The following is a 25,100-nucleotide window of genomic DNA, read 5'->3' on the forward strand; positions in this document are numbered from 1 at the left end:
TGAAAATCATCGAAGTAAGTTTCCAAGACACCGTGACATTAAATTTTCTGATTTTGTTGTTTTCCTTTTGTAGGTTTATGATGAAATAGAAATCTTTCCCCTAAGCGTTTATGACGTGCAGCTCACGAAGACCGGCAGTGTGTCTGACTTCGGTGAGCCTGGGAACCCCTGTCAGGGAACCCCTGTCCATCCTCGCTTAGTTTGCCCCGGGATCTTGGACCTCATTTTTTAAAATTTATGTTTACGTTTTAGTGTAAACTATGACCGTGGTTTCTGAACTTCCTTTCTCTCCTTTCATCTCTGTTTATTTATATTGGGCTAAAAAGAGAGGCATTGACACTGGGGAAAAATGCCAAAGTAATTAAAAGGAATGATGAGTTTGAAATGATGGTGATTAAGAGTAACAACGAATCTCCTGCGTGCGAGGTGCTGTTCTAGGCTGAGTAACTTCTGATTCACCCCCCCGTGTCTTTGGTCTCAACTTTTTACCTGCCTGGAATGCTGCCCCTCACGGTTCCCCTGCCCCATTTCCTCTTTTCTGTGTAAATCCACCATGCCTTCCAAGAACTAACTGGAGGTCTTAACTTTTTTTTTTTTTTTTAATGTTTGAGACAGAGAGAGAGAAAAGAGAGTGGGGGAGGGGCGGAGAGAGAGAGAGAGTCCCAAGCAGGCTCTGTACTGACAGCATAGCACAGAACCTGATGTGGGGCTCGAACCCAAAAACCATGAGATCATGACATGAGCCGAAGTCAAAGTCGGACGCTTAACCAACTGAGCCACCCAGACACCCCCTGAAGCTCTAACTTTCGTAAAGAAGGCTTATCTAATTGCTTTACCTTCAATTTAAAAATTAATAGTCAGTGTTACCCAAGTTACTTTGTAATATTTGATCCTTGCATTTCCATATGTATGTATTTAAACTTGGCTTTGAGCTCCTCATGGACTGTGCTCTTGTCTAAATGTTCATTTCAATATTTTGTTCTGTCTTTTACCATGGGCACTCAATAATTAGACGTGATCAGTACACATCTCCATAAAAGACTATTTCTTGTTGGATACGTTGATGTAATTTTTCCCCTTGAAACGAATCCACCTGATCAAATTCCAGTCATTATAATATGTTAATGTTTTCTTGTGATTTGTTCTTTGTTGTTTTTTTTTTTTCTTTTAATTGATATAATGGACATGCTCTTTGTTACTTAATTTACATAGTCTGTTTGACCAATGCTGTGTTGGTTTTCCCTTTGAAGCCTTCTTAGCATTTTGTCTGTGTTCTTTTGGCCTCCACTCTACTTTACGTGGTGGGTATTTGTGAATCTTCTTTGTGTTTTGAATAACTGAGGGTACTTACAAAGATACCCTTTCATGACCACCATCTGCAAGGCTCTGCCTGAGGCACAGAGGAAACAGGGAAACGTCATTCTTTTTGTTGACAAAGAACTCACCTTATTCTGGGACCTAGTCAGGGAAACGAGTGCTCCTAACTGTGGAATCCCAGAGAAGGGCAGTCTCCAAGTGCGTTCTGAGGAGGAGCTGTCTCACCTGGGTTTTTGCATGTGGTCACATTTAGGGCACGTATGGTATCCATCCAAGTGGTTTTTTACCTACTTAAAATGCCTAACCCCATATAGAGTTGTTTCTTAACAAACATTTTGTATTCGAATTTTATTTATTTCAGTAAGAATATCCTCTGGTTTCAACTTCTAGAAAATTTTTTAAAAAATGTGGTGAAATACACATAACAGAGTTTACCACTGTAACCATTAAGCACGGTTAAAAATGACCATTCAGTGACATTAAATACATTCACATTGTTGTGCAGCCATTAACATCGTCCATGTTCAGAGCTATTTTCATCTTGCAAAACTGGAACTCTGTACCTGTTAAACAATCACTCCCCATTCCTCCTCCCCCGGCCCCTGCCCCCCACCATTCTGCTTTCTGTCTGTATGAATTTGCCCTGAGTACATTATATTAAGTGGAAACCTACAGTATTTGTTCTTTTGTGACCAGCTTATTTCACAGAGCATAACGCCCTCCAGGTGTGGCCCTGTTACAGCGTGCAGTGGAATCTCTTTCCTTCTTATGAGTGAATAATTCCTCTGTATGTCTACACTGCGTTTTGTTTTCCATTCATCTGGTGGGAGATGGTTGGCTTGTTTTCACCTTTCGGCTATTGCAGATAATGCTGCTCTACACGTGGGTAGATTGTCTCCGCTTTTGAATAGGGTTGTGCGCTCATATTAAACCTTTAGATCTGACACATTCCCCTTTTCCTGCCCCTGCTAGATAATCTGTGTTTTCAAATTACTTGTGATTTGACTTTCTTGACACTGTGTACTTGTGAGAATAGATGTCCAGGGGAATACTGCTGATTGAGTTGGAGAAATTAATTAGTGTGCTGAATTTAGACTTGTTTTTTTCTCTTCTTTTCACTCCTAGGGTTTGCAGTGACAGCGCAGGTGGACGAGCATCAGCATCTCAGCCGAATATTTATAAGTGACGTTCTCCCTGACGGCTTGGCATATGGAGAAGGTCCGCATGGCACGCGGTGTCTCTGTTCTCTCTTAGTTCAAAACTGTGGAATGCAGTCTGCCTAGGGAAATTTTCTTCTTACAGTTTTGTCAGAAAATGGTTTGTTCTAGAATTAAAAATAAAGTAAACTTAATAGTTTAATTGAAAAAGCATATGCGTAGGGCACCTGGGTGACTTAGTCGGTTGAGCGTCCAACATCGACTCAGGTCACGATCTCACGGTTTGTGAGTTCGAGCCCTGCATCAGGCTCACTGCTGGCAGCACAGAGCCCATTTCAGATCTTCTGTTCCCCCCCCTCTGCCCCTCCTCCGCTCACACTGTCACATTCAAAAGTGAATAAAACATTTTTAAAAATTAAAAAAAAATGCATATGCATATATATGTGCATAGAGTATTTGTGTGTGGGGGGTGTGTTTTGAAAGAGACTACGTACATATACAGAGACAACATATATATGTATACACACATGCACACACACATGCACACACACGCACACACACAGACACATGCATGTGTACAGACACTTGGAGAAAGAAAGTGGAAGAAAACAAGTGTTATTTCACAGGGCATTTAACATCAGGTAGAGGAACAAAGAGCTTTCCTGGCTGGCTCGTTCGGTAGAGCATGCAACTCTTCATCTTGGGGTTGTGAGTTCAAGCGCCACATTCGGTGTAAAGCTTACTTAACCCCTGCCCCCAGAAAACCCAAAACTGTTCCTCTTCCTCCTTTTTTTTTTTTTTTTTAAATGTTTGTTTATTTTTGAGAAGGGAGGGTGGAGGGGCAGAGAGAAGGGAGGAGAGAGAGAATCCCAAGCAGGCTCTGTGCTGTCATTGCAGAGCCCAATGTGGGGCTCGAACTCACAAATCACGAGATCATGACCTGAGCCGAGGTGACGCTTAACTGACTGAGCCACCCAGGCGCCCCCACAAAACCGTTCCTTCCAACCCCAGTCTTGAGTGGGCTGAAATCTGTTATCAGTGGCATCCACATGCTGTACTCGTCAGCACTTTGTTTGAAGACCTCAGCGGAACGGTCCCTACGGACACATGGCTTGAGCTCGTAGCCGTCCTCCTCCTTCATGTTAAAATATCTCTTCCAGTCATCTCTTTTTTTTCTCCCTCTGTTTCCTCTTGCTTGTTCTCAGGGTTGAGAAAGGGCAACGAAATCATGACCTTAAATGGGGAAGCTGTGTCTGATCTGGACCTTAAGCAGATGGAGACCCTGTTTTCTGAGAAGAGCGTGGGGCTCACTCTCATTGCCCGGCCGCCAGACACAAAAGGAAACTTGTGTTCTTCCCGGTCAGACAGCGACTTGTTCTCAAAGGACCAGAAGAGTCTGCTGCCCCCTCCAAACCAGTCCCAGCTTCTGGAGGAATTCCTGAATAACTTTAAAAAGAATACAACCAATGGTAAGGCTCTGTTCCTCTCCCTTTCTTCATTGCTGCTATCAACAGTTGATATTTTGAAGCTGTAATTTTGCTTGCAAACTTAGGTTATTTAGGCTGTTCGAAGAGTGTTTTGTCACTTGTTAGGGGGGCACAGATGCCAACCAAGTAGATTTAATAAAAATTCCATGCATTGTAGAAATTGGAACACTTTCACGAAAAAGAAAACAAATTTCTGCACAAAATAATATTCTTTAAAATCGCAGAACCTTTAAAAATCACCCACAGTGTTTTGTATTGTAATTGCTCTGTGATTGCAGATAAACAAAAGCCAACATAAATGCCAAAGTTGATTTTCTATTCAGTTGACTCTAAGGCAAAAACATTCTGCAGCAATCTCTTAGGTTCTTAGAAGAGTTGATACGATTTAATTCTCTGTCTCTTTTGTTAAGTACTGTTTTCTCAGTAAACTGCAAACTTTTTTTTTTTAAAGGTTAAATTTTTTTTTTAATGTTTACTTTTGAGAGAGAGAGAGCGAGCCTGAGCAGGGGAAGGGCAGAGAGAGAGGGAGACACAGAATCTGAAACACAGAATCCGAGCTGTCGGCACATAGCCTGATGCGGGGCTCGAACCCACGAACAGCGAGATCGTGACCTAAGTGGAAGTCAGACGCTTAACTGACTGAGCCACCCAGGTGCCCCTAAACTGCAAACTTTTAATGTAGGCCATAAATTTTAAAATTTTGCCAACGCTTAAAAATGAAAAGCTGTATGCCAGCTTATTTTTCTAAAGGTAAAATTTCCATATGAGGAATTAATCTGAAGGTGTGGATTTCTGAGCTTATTATTCATGTGTACTTCATATGTTGCAGGCAAGTAAGTCAGAGGCTCCAGCTAATACTGAAAACCTGTAGTTTGTCTTTGTATTCCTGGGGGAAGCTGGTCAAGCCCCCACACAAGACTGAGCATAGGGTCTTTATTGTTATGTGCACACAAGGGAGTTTTTATTCTTAATTGCGGTGATAACAGATTTCCGACTGACATCTCTGCATGATTACCAGAAATGAATGAAAAACACAAAAAGAGGAGTTGTTCAGATTTAATTATAAAGCAAGTTTATTGGGTCATTTTTGGAACTAAAAAAATCAGATGTAAGATTTGTGATTCAATAAGGTGTAGAGTGCTTTCTCCTCCTCTCTTGGGACTGTACTCCAATTTAAAATGCCATTAAATTGACTCTTGGCATACAAAAACGGGTGTCATAAAGCAAAAATCATGATGGAGCTAATTAATTACTTGGTTATATTAGGGCCATCACTCAGTGACCCCGGGCTCTGTTACAGGCCTGAGTGTTCCGTATAACACATGCCTATGTCCGTTCATTGGATTCATTATTCTTAAGGGATACGTTCACTGCCTGTTATATCTCTATGTATTTTATCATAATAAGAAATCATTGCAGAGTCTGTAGCTCTTCTGGTACTGTAAGAATAAATTTCTATAGAAAGCAGCGTAAGTGGCAAATTTACTTTTTTTTTTTTTTTTTAAATAGTAATGATCAAGCAGGTCAGCTAAACTTATTTATTACCCCATTTGTTTGTTTTGTGCAGAAACAGTACAAAGAGGTCCTAGGTCAGAAAGCCGTTGTATTATTTATCCCAGGGAGCCATTCTAACGCTCGAAGCCTTTCTAACTTCCCTAAGGGATACCGGTGTCTGTGTATACACGTGGCTCAGCTGGTCAGTCTGGTCGTGCTTCTCCACAGCTGGTCTTCTTCCAGGTCCCTCCACAGCCGCAGTACGTCCATCTGCTGGTCCGTCCCAAGACGGTGCTCTCCTGCCATCCGGGGAGAGCCCCCTGACCCCTCCCTGGTTTCCTGGGAGACTGTGTGTCCAGCGGGGCTGAATTGTCCTCCCCAGGATCCCGCCACCTCCCTGTGCCTGGGCTTTTGCTGTCTCTGTCCCTTACTGTTCCACAATAACATGTTTATGTTGGAAACAGAACAGCCATAATGGGCTGCTTCCCCAAACACTTGGCGAATTTATTTGCCTTCTTCATTTTCTTCTTTTTTTTTTTAAGTCTATTTATTTTGAGAGAGTCAGTGTGAGTGGGGAGGGGCAGAAAGAGAGGGAGAGAGAGAATCCCAAGCAGGCTCCGTGCTGCCAGGGCAGAGCCCTGTGTGGGGCTGGAACTCACGAAACCGAGAGATGATCTGAGCTGAAGCCAAGAGTTGGACGCTTAACCGACCGAGCCACCCAGGCGCCCCTATTTACTTTTTTGAAGTAGTTGTGTAGCTTATAAAGAAAGAAGATGCCTGTGAGTGGGCATCTCAAAAGGAAATCTGTGTGTGTTTAAGGATGGGGAGAAAGAAACTAAGGGGTAGGTGCGGGGTGGGGAATTGGAAGAGGAAAAGACCGAGTCCCTCATTTGTGCACTGTATCGTGGTTATACTCGGGAGCCTGCATTTGTGAAGTGGGAGGTGGGATGGGGTGGTGGCAGGCACGCAGCCTCTGAGTCAGACCTGGATTCGAGTCCTGGCTGCGCTTGCCGGTTGTGCGACCGTGGGCGCAGGTGGGTAGCCAGACGCGCTGGCTTCCTTACCCACCGTGGGGACAGTCCTGAGGTGCGGACCAGTTCTTCAGGTGGTCCCTGAGGAATTGAGCCCCACTTGCATGTAGCAACCTCATTTGCACACCTTTTATGGGATTTCTCCCCTCTGGTCTCACCTTCCCTGTTTCCCTCACTTGGGCCTCTTGGGATCACCTTCCAAATGAACTTGTAAACCCCTGCCCTTGGCTTGGACTCTGCTTCCGGGGGAGCCCGTACTGAAGACATTGAACCTTGATTTATCATCTATCTGGAAGACGAGCTTTCACCCCTCAGCCGAATGGGTTACCATGAGGGAGTCCACATCTGTGTGTGTCTAGCCCGGCTCCTTACGTGGCAGGAATTCCAAACATGGAGTCTCCTCTTCCCTCTCCTATGTAGCTTCATGTTTTATTTAAAATTACCCTAGGGGCGCCTGGGTGGCTCAGTTGGTTAAGCGTCTGACTTCAGCTCAGGTCACCATCTTGCGGTCCATGAGTTCGAGCCCCGCGTCGGGCTCTGGGCTGATGGCTCAGAGCCTGGAGCCTGCTTCCGATTCTGTGTCTCCCTCTCTCTCTGTCCCTCCCCCGTTCATGCTCTGTCTCTCTCTGTCTCAAAAATAAATAAACGTTAAAAAAAAGTAAATAAAATTACCCTGTTGTCCTTTGGCCATCGAATTAGAAAAAGGTAGTCCCATTTTCTTGCTAAAAAAAAAATTAAAAATTACACAAAGGAAACAACTTAAATGACTTTGATAAGCAATTTTTATATAATTTTGAGTTATAGTTAGGAGTGGGCATCTCAGAGTCTGCCTTTCCCCCAGTTTCATGTTCCCTTGGCATTACCTGAAGGCAGTCCAATACTTGAAAAGAAGGAAGATTTTCCCATTTTGTTTTCCTCTACCTGTTAATTAAAAGAAACAAACAAACAAAATATCAAAAAAAAAAAAAAAAAAAAAAACCCAAAACCCAGCTGGTGCTCTGGAAGGGAAGACCTGTCTTTGTTGTTGTTGTTTAGAAGCGTAAGAATATCAGAAGAAGTTGGTGAGCTGTTGTTTTGGTCCTATCTTGACTTTCCGTGAGGAATGTTTACTGACCCCATATTGGGTGTTCAAAATGTGTGAGGCCCTGGGGACAAGCCACATTGAGTTTAGGGCTTTTGGTCTGCTTTTGGTTTGCTTAGGTATCCAGAAATTTATCTTTTTTAGCTTTAGTCTCTTGATCAGGTTAGAGCAAACAAAACAAAACCCTTTATTCTTCACGTACCTGACTGAAGAAAAGTGCTGACCATAGTAGCAGATCCTGAGGAACCAGGGCAGTGATTGTAGCTCGCTGTTCAGCATCTTTGATTTTCTAGAAAAGAAGCATCCTACTGGTGTTTAGGACCCGTTGGTATGTATGATGTTGAGGAAAATGGCTGTCCGCTTCCTTCGGAAGTCTGGGGTACGTGAGCTTCCTTGTTAAGTGGGCTCATTCACACTGCCCTGGGGCCATTAGTCTAAAGGAGGCAGGTCTCTACCTGAGAGGTAGGACCTACCTTTTCTCGAACCCTTGTGTGCCAAGGGTTTGGGGATGAAATGAGATAATATGTGTGAAGTTCTCAGCAAATGATAGCTGCTGTGTTTGTGTGGTGTTCTCTCAATGAGGGTTATGCTCCCCAAACCACCACCGCTGTCGTAAGTGGCTCAGGATGCGGCAAGTTGACTTGTTAGCTCGAGTGTTCTGCAGCCCACTCTCCGGAGACACTGGCCCGTTCAGCCAGCTGAGTACACCGAGAAGCAAAGAACCTCGCAGAGTCACTGGCTTGGCTGTGATCTTCCTGTGATCCTCTGTGAAGAGTGGAGTAGAGAGGAACGCATCGAGAATTGATGAGCATTCAACATTAAGTTCCTTGGTTTCCTTAGAATGGATGACCATTTGATCCCTGCTTTTAAGGGTTTGAATTTCTTTTTGGCTTACCCACAGTGGAAAGAGAGGAAATGTATATATAGGCTGTGTTTGACTTTGAGCAGAAAAGTCCTCTGTAAAGACTTATTACAGAGAGGTTAATTTTGCCACCGGAATCCCCCAAAGAGGCTGGTGTTAGTTTTGAGCCAACAAGGCTGCCATTGAGTGAGTTCGGTGTGCCAGCCCTCATCACACCAGGTTCCTGTTAATGCCATTTTTGTGGTTTATGTGGAAAATCCTTTTCTGGGGTATACCATCTTTTGAGAAATTCCAACAGCTTTTAAGAGAGTCTCCTTGGGCATAGAGTTCCTGAAGAAAGTCTTTCTGTCAACACCAAGCTTGTTGTGGCATTAACGTGGTCTCTGTCCATAAACAGCGATTAACACTGTGCTGTGAAGGTCCAGGTATATTTAACAGGAGCCAAATAGAGACCTGTCTTCCTGCTCCCGCTTTGACAATATCAGCCCAGCGGTGCTTATCCGATGATGAAGGTAGTTGAAGCCTAAGGTTCTTTTTTTTTTTTTTTTTTTTTAATTCCTCACCCAGCTTTGAATCAGTCTCTTTCTAAAATTGATGTATGAGTAGTGTAGGTCACACTACCAGAAGCCACTTAGATGCAAATTTGCTCTTTGGAAGGAATTGCTCCTGGGACTGAACGTGCCCCTTCTACAGCTTTCCACCAGCAGAGGAATTCCAGAGCCAGCTCTGATGTGGCAAACCCACTAATTTCCTGTTTATGAGGATGAGGGCACTTGGGCTTCCATAGCCTGGTATAGGATGACGAACAGCGCTTAGCCCAGGGAATGCTCTGTTTGTGTGTGAAACTGCTGTTACTGAGTCTGGCTGGCTGACACCCCAGATCCCCAGATGTAAAAGCTTAGGAGTTCCTAAAGATGTCTGGTGCATTAAAATTTTGTTTAAAAAAATGAGTGAGAAATATACCACTTTTACCAGGACACAGAGAACTTTGGTATCAGAAATCTTTGTTCCTTATAATGGTGCCAAAGGTCGTTTTCCATTTCATCAGTGGAAGTGAGCATGTGGATTTCTGAGCAGAGGAGGGAACTGTGGTCCCTAGATACTAATTCTTGTATAAAACAGTGTTGTAGGGGAATATGGTCCCCTTTTTCTTCGTCCTCCATTCACTTGTTTATTTAACAACTAGACAACGCTCTGCTAAATGTTGCAGGTACATAAAGAGGAATTAGTCATTATTTTCTATCCTCAAGAAGCTTATAGTTGAGTGGGAAAAGTAAAACACTTGTGAATAATAATTCACTGTTTAAGAAAAGAAAATTTTCAATAAAGAGTTAGAAGTTCAGCTCAAGTAGAATTCTCACTGATGTTTTTGTTTCTTTTGAGCAAAGAGTCCAAAACAGAGGCATGCAAAATTAGAGAAAGCTTAGCATTTGCTCTGAGCACTGCCGATGGACAGTTACCAATTGGGAGGTGTGTGGCGTGGGGTCCGGGGGACATTTCACGTACAGCATGCAACCTGGGACCCAGACCGTTTGTAGAGGTCACCTCGCTAGTGTGTGAGCAGGAAATAAAATTGGAAAGTCTTTTGGGGATTGTAGAAAACCCTAAATTTCAGGAATTTATAACATGTCATGGCCTGTGTCTGAAAAACCTGGTGACTATTGCATTAATTACCCCTGCCTTGTATAAAATGCAGAGGATTTGTCTGGTCACTTTATGACCACTAATGCACAGCTTGAAACGCTTCTGGGTAGGTACTCTGCCCCTTGCATATCTGCTTTATTATTCCATGACTATGGTTTCATTCCTTTGGGTCTTAAAGTATTGTTTTTAACGACCACAAGCCCCTTGCAAAATAAATACTCAAATGAATGTTTTTTGGGGGGAGAGGGGGAAAGACTGAATAAATGAATTATCATAGGTGTCCTATAGAACCACAGTGTGCCTCAGCACATGAAGCCGTGGCCAGGAATGGTATGGTCCTCACAGGTGTCGTTAGGGGAGTGGCGGGAGGAGCCATGCTCTGCTGGCTTGTGGTAGGGAGGGTGCTGGTTAGGAGATGCCCTGCAGCATGGAGGATGAGGCCATCTCGGGACTGAGGGAGAAGCTGGTAAGTGAAGTTTGCCAGCAGCGTGAGTTAAAAACCAGTCCTAGGTTATCTCTGCTAACCTTAAATACAAATTCCTCTTTCAGGTAAAAATTGACAGAATTTCTCTAAAGAACACTGTATGAAATTTCTGTGGGATATGTCACTTTTAATAGGCATTTGAGAGTTTGGGATGACTGGATCGAATATAGTCTCCTGTGCCCGTGCAGTGAGCCGGGGTGCTATGCAATAGTGCTTCTGGGAAGCCGTTAGGTGGTGTTGGAAAGAGGAAACTCTATAGCCTGTTACGTAAAAGAAGAAAAAGATCTGACTGTTCCTGTGGATATGATGACTACTGACGGCTAGACGATGCCTGTCTGCATTTCCGTGTTTGCGCTTTGCGTTGGGCTTAAAGATGAATTGTGTTCCTGACCTTCTTCTTCCTTGTGCAGGAATTGAGACCATCTGGAAGGACCATGTAGGGATATCTCCTTTTTAGTTTTCACTTTTGGAGACAGCTATATTGTGACTGTATCTCTAATTGTTCGGATTGGTAATACACGTGCCTTGTACGAAATTCCAGCAGTATGAAGGGTTACACAGTCCGAGCTGTGTAGGGAAGTGGTTAAGAGCATGGACACTAGGCAGACGACCTGGGTTCAGTCTTGGTTCCAGGGTTGCCCCCTTACCAGCTGTGTGATCTTGGTTGGACAAGCCACTTAATTGGTCTGTGCTTAGTTTTTGCAACTGTAATACAGTCTAGGATCTTTATGGGATTCATGAGCTAATTTTTGGAAAGAACTAGATTGTGCCTGGCACACAGTGAAGGCCACATAAGTGTTTGTTAACTAAATAACATAGATGAACTTCTCCCACTCTGTCCTTAGTCACCCATTTTGTCTCCCAGAGGTAACCGTTGGTCTTAGTTTCTTTCTCATTCTGGTCTGGAGACGCTTAAATGTTGGGGGATATGGTGGGGTATTTTTCTGCTCTGTTTTATTACATTATCTTCGTACATGGCTATGCGAATATAGCAAAAGAAGTTACGTGGCAAAAGAAACTTCAAAGATGTGATTAAATTAAGGATCATGAGATGGGGACATTATCCTGGATTATATGCATGGGCCCAGTGAAAGAGAGAGGCTGGAGAGTCAGAATTGGAGATGTGAGGACATAAGCAGATTAGAGTGATGTGGGCCTGGGAGCCAAATAATGCATGCAGCTTCTCGAATTAGCAGAGGCATGGGAACAGATTCTTCCTTAGAGCCTCCAGATGGAATACAGCCCAGCTGCCCATTTTAGTCTTCTGACCACCAGAACTGTAAGATAATAAATTTGAGTTAAAGTGTCAAGCACTGTGTTTGATGGAGCAGGTACAAAAATAAAGAACCACAGTCCTACTGAGGCTGCTACAGTGGGGGAGGAGCGGATGTGCCGACAGACCACAATCACAATCTGCCAGAATAATAGCTGTAGTCCTGCAGCTCCTAAACTTGTTGGTCTTCAGGTCCTCAACTCTAGAAAATCGTCAAGGACCCCAAAGAGCTATTGTTATGCAGATTTTGTCTATCAATGTTTATTATGTTAGACATTTAAAAAATAGTTATTAAAATTTGTTTTAAAGTAAGAATAATGAATCTACTTCACATTAACATGATGAGCATATTTTTAGTGAACTGGCCTCCAGACCAAAAAAGAAAAAATAAAGATCAGAAGAATAGTTTTGTTTTACATTTTTGCAGTCTCTTCACTGGGTGTCGGACACTAGAAGACAGCTGGCTTTTAGGTCAGCTTCTGTGTTTCAGCCTATTGCAGTGTTTGTTTTCATGAAAGCGGTATGAAGAAAATTCAGTCCCACACAGATACATAGTTGCAAAAGAGGTATTTTAATAATCTTTCAGATAATTGTGGATATCCTTCTTTAATATTACACCAAAACTCAACAAGTGGTCAGTCCTTCGAAGTGAGTTGCATTGTGGGGTCTGAAACATAAATGGTGGACTTTTCTACTTGCTCCTATTAAAATCCATTGGCTTTACACTTTGAATGGATCTTTTAATCATGTGATTTTGTAACATGCAATAACTACTTGGAAAATATTAGGTTATTTAGGTCTTTCAAATATGGACATTTCACTGTACAACATTAAAATCACATTAATATCACCACCAGTTTCCTGTGGAAAAGCCTTGATGTATTGGAAAGCTATCAAGGTCACAGTGGTAAACACAAGTTTTCCCAGATTTGAAGTTTTGCTAGAAAGTTGGAGTTCTATCTATAATAGTCATGTTTTTTCTTGGAAGTGATAGGCTCTTTTTTTTTTTCATTTTATTTATTTAAAACAATTTTTTTAATGTTTATTCATTTTTAAGAGACATAGGGTGTGAGTGGGGGATGGGCTGAGAGAGAGAGAGAGAGAGAGAGAGAGAGAGAGAGAATCCAAAGCAGGCTCCAGGCTCTGAGCTGTCAGCACAGAGCCCGACACGGCCCGAACCCACAAATTGTGAGATCATGACCTGAGCCAAAGTCAGATGCTTAACCGACTGAGCCACCCAGGTGCTCCTCATTTTATTTATTTACTTATTGAGAGAGCACTTGTGTGCAGGTGGGGGAAAGGCGGGGCAGGGTGGGGGGGAGAGAGAGAGAGAGAAAGAGAGAGGGAGAGAGAGGATCTTAAGTAGACTCCATGCTCATTGTGGAACTCCACATGGGGCTCCATCTCACAACTATGAGATTATGACCTGAGCCAAAATCAGGAGTTGGACATTTAACTGACTCAGCCACTCAGGTGCCCTCACTTTGTTCATTTTAAAGAAAATATTTTGTCAGTTATTTTTTTTGAGTAAACATAGTTTTATAGAAAACAAAAAACACAACTTGTTCAGCTTGCAACCCAGTGGCGTGAGTGCATTTTCTTGGAACAGCCGTGGCAGAGAGCCATATGGATACTTCCCAAACGTGTTCCCAAGTGTTGAGTTTTAGTAAGATCAGCCATTTTTTCTGCTTCATTGAGGACATTTTTTGTTTGTTTATTTTTGAGGCAGAGAGAGAGTGCAAGCAGGGGAGGGGCACGAACTGTGAGATCATGACCTGAACTGAAACCAGGAGTCGAACGTTTAACTGACTTAGCCATCCGGGCACTCCAGAACATTCTTAATGGACGCTGGCATGTTCCCTGATGTAAGCATGGGGTAACGGCGTCAGTGGTGACCAGTACGGTTGTTGCCGCTGCTCTGACACGTGCTGTGCCACTAGAAGGTCCACCCATGACTGTCTTGTGCTGCCATTGCAGATGTCCTCAGAAAAAGGCAAGTGACGGCATTTTTATGAAAATCATCTTGAACTTGCAGACCATTTGCAAGGGTCTCAGTGACCCCCAGGAGTCTACAGACTACACTCTGAGAAGGGCTGTTAGTGTACATAAGGGGCAGCGGTAACTCATGTTCTAGGTTCTCAGGGCCACTTCTGAGGGAGGGTCTCATTTGTGTTAAACCTGGAGAAAGCAGTGCATTCTGGGTACAGAGAAGTGGCAGAGGGTGGGGGTCAGGGTCTGGCTGTGGCAGATGCGGGAGTCATTCACGGTTTTTGGACAGTAACGTACGAACGGGGGAGGTGGAGAAGATAGGACTGGGGAAGGCCAGGTCACAAAGGGTCTTGTGTGCCAGGCAGGGAAGGCCTGGTGACGAGGAGCCAGAGGGAGGGGAGGGCAGGTGCACTGAAGCTGCTGATGGTCCAGCTGAGAAATGATACAGGTGTGGGCCAGGCTGGGATGGGGTTGAGGAGTGGGGGGCACTGTGGTGGCGAGACAGTCCCCGGGCTTCCCTCCACTTAGGTTGGCAGGGGTCATTGTCCTTCCTCAGCACAGGGTCTTTTGTATTTTATCACTAGTAAGTCACCAGACACGTAAGAGGAGCCACTCAATAAATATTTTGCTCAATCATAGGAATGAATGAATCAAGGATATAGGAATTACAGGACTTTAAGCTTTAAAAAATTTTTAAAAAATGGGGCGCCTGGGTGGCTCGGTTGGTTAAGTGTCCGACTTCGGCTCAGGTCATGATCTCGCGGTTCAGAGTTCGAGCCCCGCATCAGGCTCTGTGCTGACAGCTCAGAGCCTGGAGCCTGCTTGGGATTCTGTGTCTCCGTCTTTTTCTGCCCCTCCCCTGCTCGTGGTCTGTCTTTCTCTCTCTCAAAAATAAAACAAACAAAATAAAAGAAAACAAAACAAAACCCTCGAAGGTCTTGCATTTCCAATACTGATTTTTCAACAAGATGCTAATACTTAACATTATACCTTAAAATGTGGTTTAAAGTGCAGAAAATACACCTCATAGCTAAGAAGGGAATCATGGCTTTGTTCAGGAGGCCGAGTTTGTGGCGGAAAGAATTTGACTTTGAAAAAACATTTTTCCATGAAGTTGGCAAATGAACCATGATGCTTGATTTTAATTTTGATCCTGAATTCAAACACAAAAGTTGTCCATGATGTGAGACTTGCCGTTTTCTACCCCCTACCGCGGTGAGTACTCCTTACTCATGAGAGTGTCCGAGGCCAAGTGGAGAAACCTGGGGTCTCTTTTTTTAACTTTGCTTTAATTTATTCATTGAACAAATAAATTTGGTGGCTGCCTGTTCTGTGTCAGGCGCTGTTTTAGAAGTGCTGGAGATACAGCAGTGAACACAACAGGTAAAAACTCCTTGAGCACACGGAGCTTATATTTCAGTGTGTGGAAATGGATATAAGCAGTAAACGTAAGTAGATGATATCGTGTACGAACAGGTGATAAGTGTGATGGAAAACAAATAGATCAGGGGAGGCGGGACCAGGAGTAGAGATGGGGGCAGGTTGCAGTTGTAAATAGGGCACCGGTCGTTGTCGGTGAGACGGAGGCATTGGAACAGGCTTGGAGGTGACGGATGGAGCCTTGGGGGCATCTGGAAGCAAAGCTTTCCAGGTGGAGGAACAACCACAGGTGCCCCAGGATGGGGATGTAGGTGGCATGTTTAAGGCAAATAGCCCAGCGTCCCTGGGTAAGAGAAAGGGGACTGGGGAGGTGAGGCCCAAGAGGACATGTGAGGCAGGATCAGGGAGGACTTGCCCAGTTCAGAGTCTGAAGAATAGGAGGGGCTGTCCGTGTTTTGAGCAGACGCGTGGCATCATCTGACCAGGATTTTAAAAGGATCACTGACTATTGAGAACAGGCTGTCTGAGGCCAAGGGTGGGTTGAGGCTTTTGTAGCGATCCAGGTGGGACATGATGGAGCCCTTGCTCACAGTGGCGGCAGTGGAGGTACAGACAACAGAACTTGCTCAGAGATTGGGTGTGGGGTGTCCAGGAAGGAGAGGAAGCAAGGGTGACTCCCAGGTTTGACCTTGAGCGACTGTTAGCAAGGAGTTGCCATCACCCAAGATGGGGAAGCTGTCGATAGAGTGGTTTTGGGGGAAGACCAGGACTTTACTTTGGAACACCTTGTGTTAAGTCTCTGTGTTTATAGTGAATATTCCACCTGCTTCCAAAATGGCTTTAAAATGACTTATACTGAAAGGTCATATATAAAATTCCACAAAATTCATCAAAACTAGCAACATAAGGGGAAGGGGGGAGGAGATTTGAATGACATCTTGCCTACTTTAAAGGTTTTCAGGCATAGTATAGGGGCAAAAACATGTTCCTTTATAAGAGAAAACGATGAAGTTTGAAATAGTGCAGCAAATTCTTTTCCTCTGACCCAGTTGGGTTGTGATTGGTTACATCTTATAAATTTATTTCTGATCCTACGGTTCTCAGCTCTGATTATCTGTTTATAAATTGTTCATCCCCATGACGTCTTTTAACACGTTAAGAGAAAATATGACCAAGTTCACATTATCCAATTTTATGACTTGTGAGTAGCTCTGGGAAAAGTTACTTGGAAAGAAACACGAGAAATTGTTAGAAGAATTATTTTGTGTCCTTTGTGCGGAGGCCTGACCAGCCACCCCTGGAGAGCGGGCAGACGCGGGACCGCGTAGAACAGTGTGCAGAATGCTCCTTCCTCCCAAATCTCTCAATGGGCTTCCTATAGAATCTGGAATTTCCAGGGAAGCACTGAGAAGCTTCTAAACATGGCTGTTTTCAGCTTTTTTACGTTTACCTTCCCAACGCTAATTACTCCTAGATTGTCATCGGGGAATTTAATTCTGACTTTAGTGTTTCAGTTGGTAAATGACCCTGTCACACTTCTGTGAAGTGGAAGCACTTTTGCATAGTAGTGTTAGCAACGTTATTTGAATGTCTGTTGAATTGTGTCATTCAGATGTTACAGAAACGGGGAAAAGGCTGAAAAATGCTGATAAGAAGCCTAGGTTTCATAAGCTTAATACCTGTGCCCCAGAAATGCCAGTCATCAGGTGTGCCCCAGCCAGGGAGCCCATAGTGCCACACGGATGTCCTTTAATCTCCAGTAGGCCAGTATGTGTTCACTGGGGAAGCAGAAGATTAAGGTATGTGGCAGGTGACTATGAACAGACATGTTACAATTTGTTAAGATCTCTGGGAATACAAGTCTTCACAGAACCCACAAACTCAGTCTTCACGCTTTTGGGATTGTATTCTGTGAGAAGTAGGGGGCTGCCCACACGTCACCTTGGGGGATTGCGGACTCTTCCTCTTTTGAACTTGGTATTTCTGATATGGCAGTTATGACTTATTGCCTTGCAGTATCACTGTGTACTTAATGTAATTTATCTACTAGCTTGAAAATCCCTTGAGAAACAGAGACCTTGACGAATACCAAGATTCTTAAGACATGGAAGCCAGCACGGTTCTTGGGAACAGCAGGTGTGTCCCTCAAATATCTATTAAGTGAAAGTAAGGTTCGTAGGAGTCTCTTAATGTGAAGTAAAGGAGGTGTTCCTGAGAGTGGGTTCTGGGGGATAAAAAGAATCCTGGAGCATTCCTCGAAGCCTCCCAGTTTTCCTCCTTACAAATTTGACTGCAAGGGAGGTGTGCTGGGACTTTCTCAGAGTTCAAGTCTCTGCTCATCTGCACACATGTCTGAGGGGCTCTGGGATGGCCCATGATGCCGTTCACTGAACCATATGCCCCAGCTGCAACGAGTTTGACTGCTTATCTCAGAAGAATGGCTTCCACCCTGGTCTGTGCTGCTCTGTAACTTCCAGGGGCTGATTGGTACCCTTGACATACGATCCTTTTGGCAGATAAACCCAAACCACAACTAAGAGGGAACAGTCTGTGTCACCACTGTAGGTCCATGTGGATAGTGAGATGTGTTTTAAGATGAATATGGGGGTAGTAACATGTCTGCAAGATTGGATCTGCAGCGAGGGGATCTGGATTGTAGCTCCAACCTTGGGCTTGACCTTGGGTGGGTTACTCTAACTCCAGTTCCCTCAACTCTTAAAATGAAGGATCAAACAAAACAATTTAGTGTTTTATTTTGTGTTGTTTTTCTCAGAAACTCAGTTATTTAATAGGCGTAAAGCACCAATTGAAATGACATGGGAATGTGCATTTCTGACAAAAGCTTGAGAAGTGAAAAAAGCAAAGTAATTGATCAAGCATTCCATTTTGGTTTCGCAACAAACCTCATCACCTCTTTAAATAGCATCAGGTTTTGAGTGCCCCGGAGAAGGTGTTTGTTAAGGGTTCGTAATGATAGGCTGACTTGAATCTAAAGATCCCAATGAAGTTTAAAAGCATTAATTACCCCTTACATCACCCTGATGGAGCAGAGATGTGTTATTACCATTTTACTTTCACAGCTGGGTAAATCAAGGCACAGAGACACATTAAACTGCTGGTAACTTGGACAAGGTCATGATCAGTGGTAGGGAGAGAAGTGTATCTTCGTGTTTCTCCGTCTAGGTAGGGGAAAGGCTTTTAACTCCTTTTTTTTCCTTAAGTTTTTTTAACGTTTGTTCATTTTTGAGAAACAGAGTATGAGTGGGGGAGGGGGCAGAGAGAGAGGGAGACACAGAATCTGAAGCAGGCTCCAGGCTCCAAGCTGTCAGCCCAGAGCCCGACACAGGACTTGAACTCAAACTGTGAGATCATGACCTGAGCCACCCAGGCACCCCTCCTTTTAAATATTTGTCTATTAACATACCTACGGAGACTGAAACCTGTGATAACATGTGCTGCAGTAAAACAAATCCAGGTGTTAACCGAATTGGTAATGACCCTCTGTATTATCTGTATTCTTTTCTTTTTTAATTTTTTTTTTAACGTTTATTTATTTTTGATACAGAGAAAGACAGAGCATGAACGGGGGAGAGTCAGAGAGAGAGGGAGACACAGAATCCGAAACAGGCTCCAGGCTCTAAGTGGTCAGCACAGAGCCTGACGCGGGGCTTGAACCCACAGACCGCGAGATCATGACCCGAGCCGAAGTCGGACGCTCAACCAACTGAGCCACCCAGGCGCCCCTGTATTATCTGTATTCTTATCTGAAGGCTGGGATGGCGATTTGGAGCAGACTGCCTTGTGTTTGGTGCTTCTCACTTCAGGGGAAGGTCACTTGTTCGGTAATAGTTTCACTGTCATCATTCTTAATGTCTTTTTTAATAATTCACACTGATTTTTGTGACCCTTTCAGTAAAGTGATTGTATATTTTGTGTAGTTCCTTGGCACTCACACAGTGGACTTGAACTCCAATTTCTCTCCTGTAAAATCCACATTAACAGTCTTACCTTCTTTTAAAAAAAAAAAAAGTACGTACAAAAAATTCACCTTTAAAGTGTACACATCAGTAGTTTTCAGTATATTCATGGAGTTGCGCAGCCATCACCACTAATTCCAGAATATTTTTGTCATCTCCAGAAGATACCGTGGACCCATCAGCAGTCACCCCCACCGCCCCTCCCCCCAGCCCCTGACAGCCACTAATCTATTCTCTTTCTGTGGATGTGCCTGTTTCGGCTACTTCACGTAAGTGGAGTCGTGTGCCATGTGGCCTGTTGTACCTGACTGCTTTCATTTAGCATGACGTTTTCTAGGTTCGGCCATGTTGTAGCATGAGTCAGTCATGGATTCCCCTTTATGGCTGAGTGGTACTCTGTTTTACCCTCTCGCAGTCCCACCGGGCAATAGCCCTTCCTGGAAGGTGTTCCTCAGGTTTTCTTTCTCCTGTAGCACATCCCCTAATAGAATCGTGGGCATACTCTTGTTAGAAGTTTCCTTTCAGGGGCCTTAAGTACACCTAAGTAGTTTGGAAGGGTTTTGAACTTAAATTCTACTTTATTCAAATTCTTAAGTGTCTGAAATACAGTGGTGTGTATTTGTGGTGTGATTAAGTGTGGCATCTGGGGGTCTTCCTAGCTCTGGCGGATACCAGTTTCTTGTAGAACTGAAACCTAAGCTGGAGATCCCTCTTACCATTGACTGGTTTTCATTAGGGACCCTGATAAGGTACGATGCGAGGCCCTTTGCCTTCTTACTTTGGGTTGCATGCATGCCTCTGTCACAACCATAGCCTGCCTAGAAAATGAGAATGTGGGTATACCTACTTCCCTTCTTGCCCCTTCTCAGAAGGCTCTGCTCCATTATTTGGCCTGGTGGTGGCCTGCAACCCATTCCTGCCCTGAAAACAGCTGCCATTTTCCTGTTCCTTTAAAGGTTCTTTCAGGTGTTGGGGGTAGTTATCATAAGATAATTGACTCGAATCAGGGCAGCCTCCTATTAAGAAACATTTCCTGCCAGTATTTACTTCTCTCTGTCGATCACCAGAGACCTTGCATTGTCAGGAACATCACCAATTGGAATGTGACCTCAAGTGAAATGGATTTGGAAGGTTTATGAAATTTACATTTTTTGGCATGCTATTTGTGCTGTGATAGAATTTACTTCTTTGCCAGCTTAACAGTGACATTCAGACAGATGCTTTTTTTTCTTGACACAGGAATAGTAACAATAATGAAATGTAGAGTCCCAGATATCTTCAGAAAAGTTGATCAATTTTTGTCTGCATCAGAAGTACATAGTGTCGCTGGTGATGTCTTTGTTAATGGTGCAGGAGGCCTTGACTGGCCTTGGAATGCAGTCAACTCAGAGTTGTTTTCTCTCGTTGAATAAAGAGTCCGTCTCTTTCAATTAAATGGTTTTATTTTCATTCTGTTTCACTGACCGATGATGAGCCGTATTTGCCTAGATGACGGAGTACAGCACACGCCGTTAATGCAGAGTGTCATGAGTCACTGCGTTTTAAGTAAAAGCATGCGTAAAATTTAGGGAAGTCTGAGTTAATTAAAAATAATGCCATACAAGGTCTGCACATTCAACCTTAAAAGTTGAGAGATTTTAAGCTTTTCTGTGCAAAGAAACTCAGTGTCCAGTGTGCTCCTGGCTCTGTGAGAAACTGTGTGTTGTGGGCACTAACGCAGAATTTTACAACAGTGGGTGAAGCTTGGAGAAAACACAACATCCATAAGGTGAAGGAGTTCAGTTGGATAATTTCTAAGATTCTCTTCAGGTCTAAAATTTATAGATTTTCTACAAGCTGTTCATTTGTGGACTTACGTGGTAGAAATTCTGAGAAATTAAACAGAAATTGAATAGATTGAGTAGATTAAGAACATAAATCCCACAAACTATGTTCTCTGAACGTAAGTGGGTGTAAAATTATTAAAAGTCAAAGATGTACAACTGTAATGCCACTGGGGATAATGTAGTTAGAAACGTAATAAAACCATTTATTATTTACTTGTAAATTCTTTGATATTATTTTCTAGATTTTTTTTCAGTCATCTTCATAGAATATTATCTTTCTATTGTTTCCACCTCGGGGGGGGCGGGGCTACGAGTTAATGATTCATCAACTGAAACATTTTTGAGCCTAAGATGAGAGTCCCAGTTAAATATGCCACATTATTTATCTGAACATGGTACTGTCTTTTTAATTGCCTTATTTAGCATATTTCATTTTTCTTCAGGAAGCAAGGGAGCTAATATTACCATTGCACCTGCTCTCAGCTGCGTGCCTGTGGTGCATTTTGCCTCCTCTGATGTCACGGACCTTCACAGAGATGAGGTTATAGACCTGGCAACAGGGAGAAGCAGAGATGGTTCTCGGCAGGGGCGGGCGCACTGCCCATCAGTGACATTTTGGAAGTTTAGGGATTCGTTTTGGTTTTCCTAATGAATGGAAGGAACATAGCATTTAGTGGTCGGGGGGCCTGGTTGCTGGATGTCCTGCATGTTCGAGTGAATTTCTCACACTGCAGAATTTTTCCCCGGGATATTCGTGTAGGTGAAATACTTGTGTAATTAGCTGAGCCAAGAACTGGCTTCATTTTACAAATGAACGCAAAGTATTTATTTCCCCACATCTGTAGGCTACTTGGAAATTTCTAGACATGCAGCAGACCAGTAAACCAAGGGAAGTTTGTCCTTTATTTGGTCAGAGCTTGGCCAAAAGCTTTGATCGATTTGGAAAATCCGATCACTGATGGCAGCACCTCTTATGCATTTGAATCTACCAAGGCGCACTGCACTGGCTTGGGTCTGTGATGAAGCTGAGATACTGTGATTCTTTGCAGTGCGGATGCTGGACAGGCTTCTAGAGTGGTTGCAACCAAGCATTTTCATATGGAAACACACATTTTTAAAAATGGCAAATTCCTTTCCATTTTTTTTTTCCTCCTTGTGTTACCATTAGGGCATGATATTGCTTTTTGTGAAACTGCCTGTTGAGGTAGATTATATTATGTATGAATGTTGTTATTTCAGGATAGTATTGAAAGAGGGGCTTTGGATGTGATAACTGAGAAGCTGCATGACAGTGCGTGCTTCAAAGCACGAGAAAGCATCGTTTAAAAATGATTTCCATTCCCGTTGCCTCTTCTTTCAGTGTACTTCTAACGAATTCTTAGCCCACAAACCAGAAGCATGTTCCCTGATGGTAGGACTACCTCCATCAGTTTATCCAAAAGGTCTGATTGTAGCTCACAGGCGAAAACATTCTGGTTTCTTGTTTGGAGCCTCGGGGTTTGCTATCATCTTGCGATTTTAGCTCAGTGTCTCAAATAGTGGCTGTTTGTTAGAACGCAAGTGGCATTCCCAGCCTTTGCCATGGGGGGTTCTGGATCATTCTTTCCCAGGGGCCAGTTGTCCGTCTTCTGGAGGCTACTCCTGGCTACTGCGAGCAGTGTGCCTCGCCCGCCCTCCTCGCAGCAGAAGCTGCCTGGTGGCTCTGCCACCTGGGTGGCTGTCCTGGGACTGGGAACAACTTCTTGTCTCTTCCCTTGCTCCACCTGGTTGAGTAAGGAGGAGCAGGCAGCCAGCAAGACCAGGTTTATGAGATGGTCCGGCTCGGTGAACCAGACGTCCAGGCTGCCTGCTGAGCAAGCACAGCGAGAGTTCCTGAGCGGTAGCGGCAGATGGGAGACCGGCGGGGACACCGCCATGAGCCCGAGCCCTTCCCAGGCTTCCCAGTGGCATCCAGTCCCACAGACTTCCCACTCCACGTGCCTGCCGCATCAGCACCCGTATGGCCTGGCGCTTCCTGTGGCCATGGGGGAAATAAACGGCAAAGCCCGCTCTCCTGCCTATTAGCTGGGTTACATTGGATTTGAATTCACACTACCAGCTGTGTGGGCAAGGCAACCTTAACATTAGCGTTTCCTGACATTTCTGTTTTTAAGTTGATCCCCAGGATGATTCTTGAACACAGTTTTGGCTCTGTAGTTGTAAAGGGCTTGGGATTCCCAGCTGCTTGGCTGACAGTGGTACCAGCAGGGTCTCTGCTGCCACACAGGACAGGAAGACACTGGGTTATTAGATGTCTCCCACCTGGACCCTTACGTTTCCTTGGTTGTCCATAGGGAACGGGAGGGCGGGGACGGTCGGTCACCTTCCAGGAGAGCCTGCCTCGTGTGTCGTCACTCTTGAGATATGTTTGTTTTTGGAGGAGGGAGATGTCTGAGGCTGGTCTCACGCACGGCACCTGACGTAGTACCTGGTACCCAGGGGGGTGTGCAGAGCTCAGCAGCCATCCGATGAGGGAGGACCTAAATGGAACGAGCAGGTCTAAACGTATGGCTCGGGTGGTTGCAGCTCTGTCACGCACCCGCCATGTCGAAGGCCCCGTCCGTCGTGTTGCATGTTAGATGTGTCACGTGGCCTGCCCTCAGCCCAAATCGTTAATTTCCACGACGAATAAGATGAGAGAGATAGGGTGTATTTACCAGATACAAAGAGAGATCTTGACCTGAATTTATGATTTTGCTATTCTTCATCATTTATAATCATCTTGGCTGCCCGAGATTTCCGGAGCAGGTCTGAACTTCCGAATTGGAGTGTGCTGAGCATGAGCGGGGCGGGAGGCACGGGCCTACTGTTTTAGGGGAAAAGTGCCCTAACACGTGTCCTGGCGAGTACAGCCACACCAGGAGGCTGTCCCAAGGTGAGAGGCCAGTTTTCCGGTTGGGACGGGAAGGATATATTTACTCACTTTGGCAGCTGGTGCTCAGGACGTGGGCGGACTATAAGTGGGCTACACGTAGGCACTTGGCACCTAGGACAGGATGTCAGTGCGGCGCCTGTTTAAAACAGCTTTGTAAGTAAGCATTCGCATTTTACTGGCCTGCACTTTTTTTGTTTTTTCTTTTTTGAAGAGCCCGGCCTGCTCTTCTCCCAAGGCTTATTACTTTGTTCTCATTTCTCCTCTCGAACACCAAGGGCACACTAGTTTTTATGGGGATACAGGTCTTGGCGAAACTTGAGGCTCCCCGAGCTGGGGTCCGAACCTGTGGGCCCTCCAGCTTGGTTTCCCCTGTGCCTTGTGTCCGGGACAGCATCAGTGCGTTGCCAGTGGGTAGGGACAGGAGTCGGTCACTGCAGAGACTCGATTTCTGCCCGGATACCATCCCGCCTCTGTGAAATTTGGGTGGTGTAACAGCTCTGAGGCTTCCTGTCTTACTCAGGAGCCGTCCAGAACTGCTTCCACCGCTCAGATCCCCGGGGCCAGCCTCAGTGGGAGTTGGTTCCCGAGATCCAGTCTGTCTGTGCTCGTGCCTCACAGAGGATCTAAGATGTTCCCAGTGGCTCTCTGAGGTTAAAGGGGACCAAGGGTGATAGGGGAGCCTCACCGATGCACAGCAAAGCCTTGTTTCCTGAGGTGGGCGGAGTTTTGACCTCAGAAAGGGTAGCCGGTGTTCTGTTCCCAGGTAACCGTTTTGCCTTTGTGAGAGGTGCAAAGCTTCAGGAGTGTTCAGCGTTTCAGTTCTGAAGTTTGGTGAATATGTTGAACAGATGACTCAGGATTCACTTGACACCCACTTTTGACACCAGCCGTGTCATTTTCCCCAGCATCCATCTGGCTCCTCCAGGCTCCTTATGCCCGTGCCACGTCTGAGATCTTCGGGGCACTCGAGGTCTCCTTCATCTTTGTACCCCCAGCACTTAGGACATACCTGCTACGTAGCAGGTGCTGTAGACCTCTTCATCATGAATAAACGTCTTGATTTTGTCCTCATTCTTGTGCTTGATACAACTCTTTGGAGATGCTGACACTCCTTATTTACGAGGTAAAGGCAGCAGTAATGGCGACCCGATCCTCTTGCCTAGCTAAGGTGCTATTACACCGTA

The 25,100-nt window shown here is 44.5% G+C and overlaps 1 protein-coding gene across 15 annotated transcripts in view; it reads left to right on the forward strand.

Moving 5' to 3' along the window:
• Positions 1 to 25,100, forward strand: part of TIAM2 (TIAM Rac1 associated GEF 2) — a 323,817-nt gene that overhangs the window by 256,019 nt on the left and 42,698 nt on the right. For 14 of the 15 annotated variants that reach the window (XR_013555828.2, XR_013555829.2, XM_078447496.2 and 11 more), the window contains 3 exons: positions 74 to 152; positions 2,443 to 2,535; positions 3,680 to 3,943. Coding sequence is in view for 13 of the 15 variants with exons in the window: in XM_078447496.2 (XP_078303622.2) it covers positions 74 to 152; positions 2,443 to 2,535; positions 3,680 to 3,943 (436 nt within the window). In the remaining 2 variants the exon portion in view is untranslated. Of the gene's footprint in view, positions 1 to 73; positions 153 to 2,442; positions 2,536 to 3,679; positions 3,944 to 25,100 lie in introns of those variants that run through there. The other variant, XM_060616980.3, reaches the window with a different exon arrangement.

This window comes from Panthera onca, chromosome B2, assembly GCF_046562875.1.
Source record: "Panthera onca isolate mPanOnc1 chromosome B2, mPanOnc1 haplotype 2, whole genome shotgun sequence".
Taxonomy (NCBI): Eukaryota; Metazoa; Chordata; class Mammalia; order Carnivora; family Felidae; genus Panthera; species Panthera onca.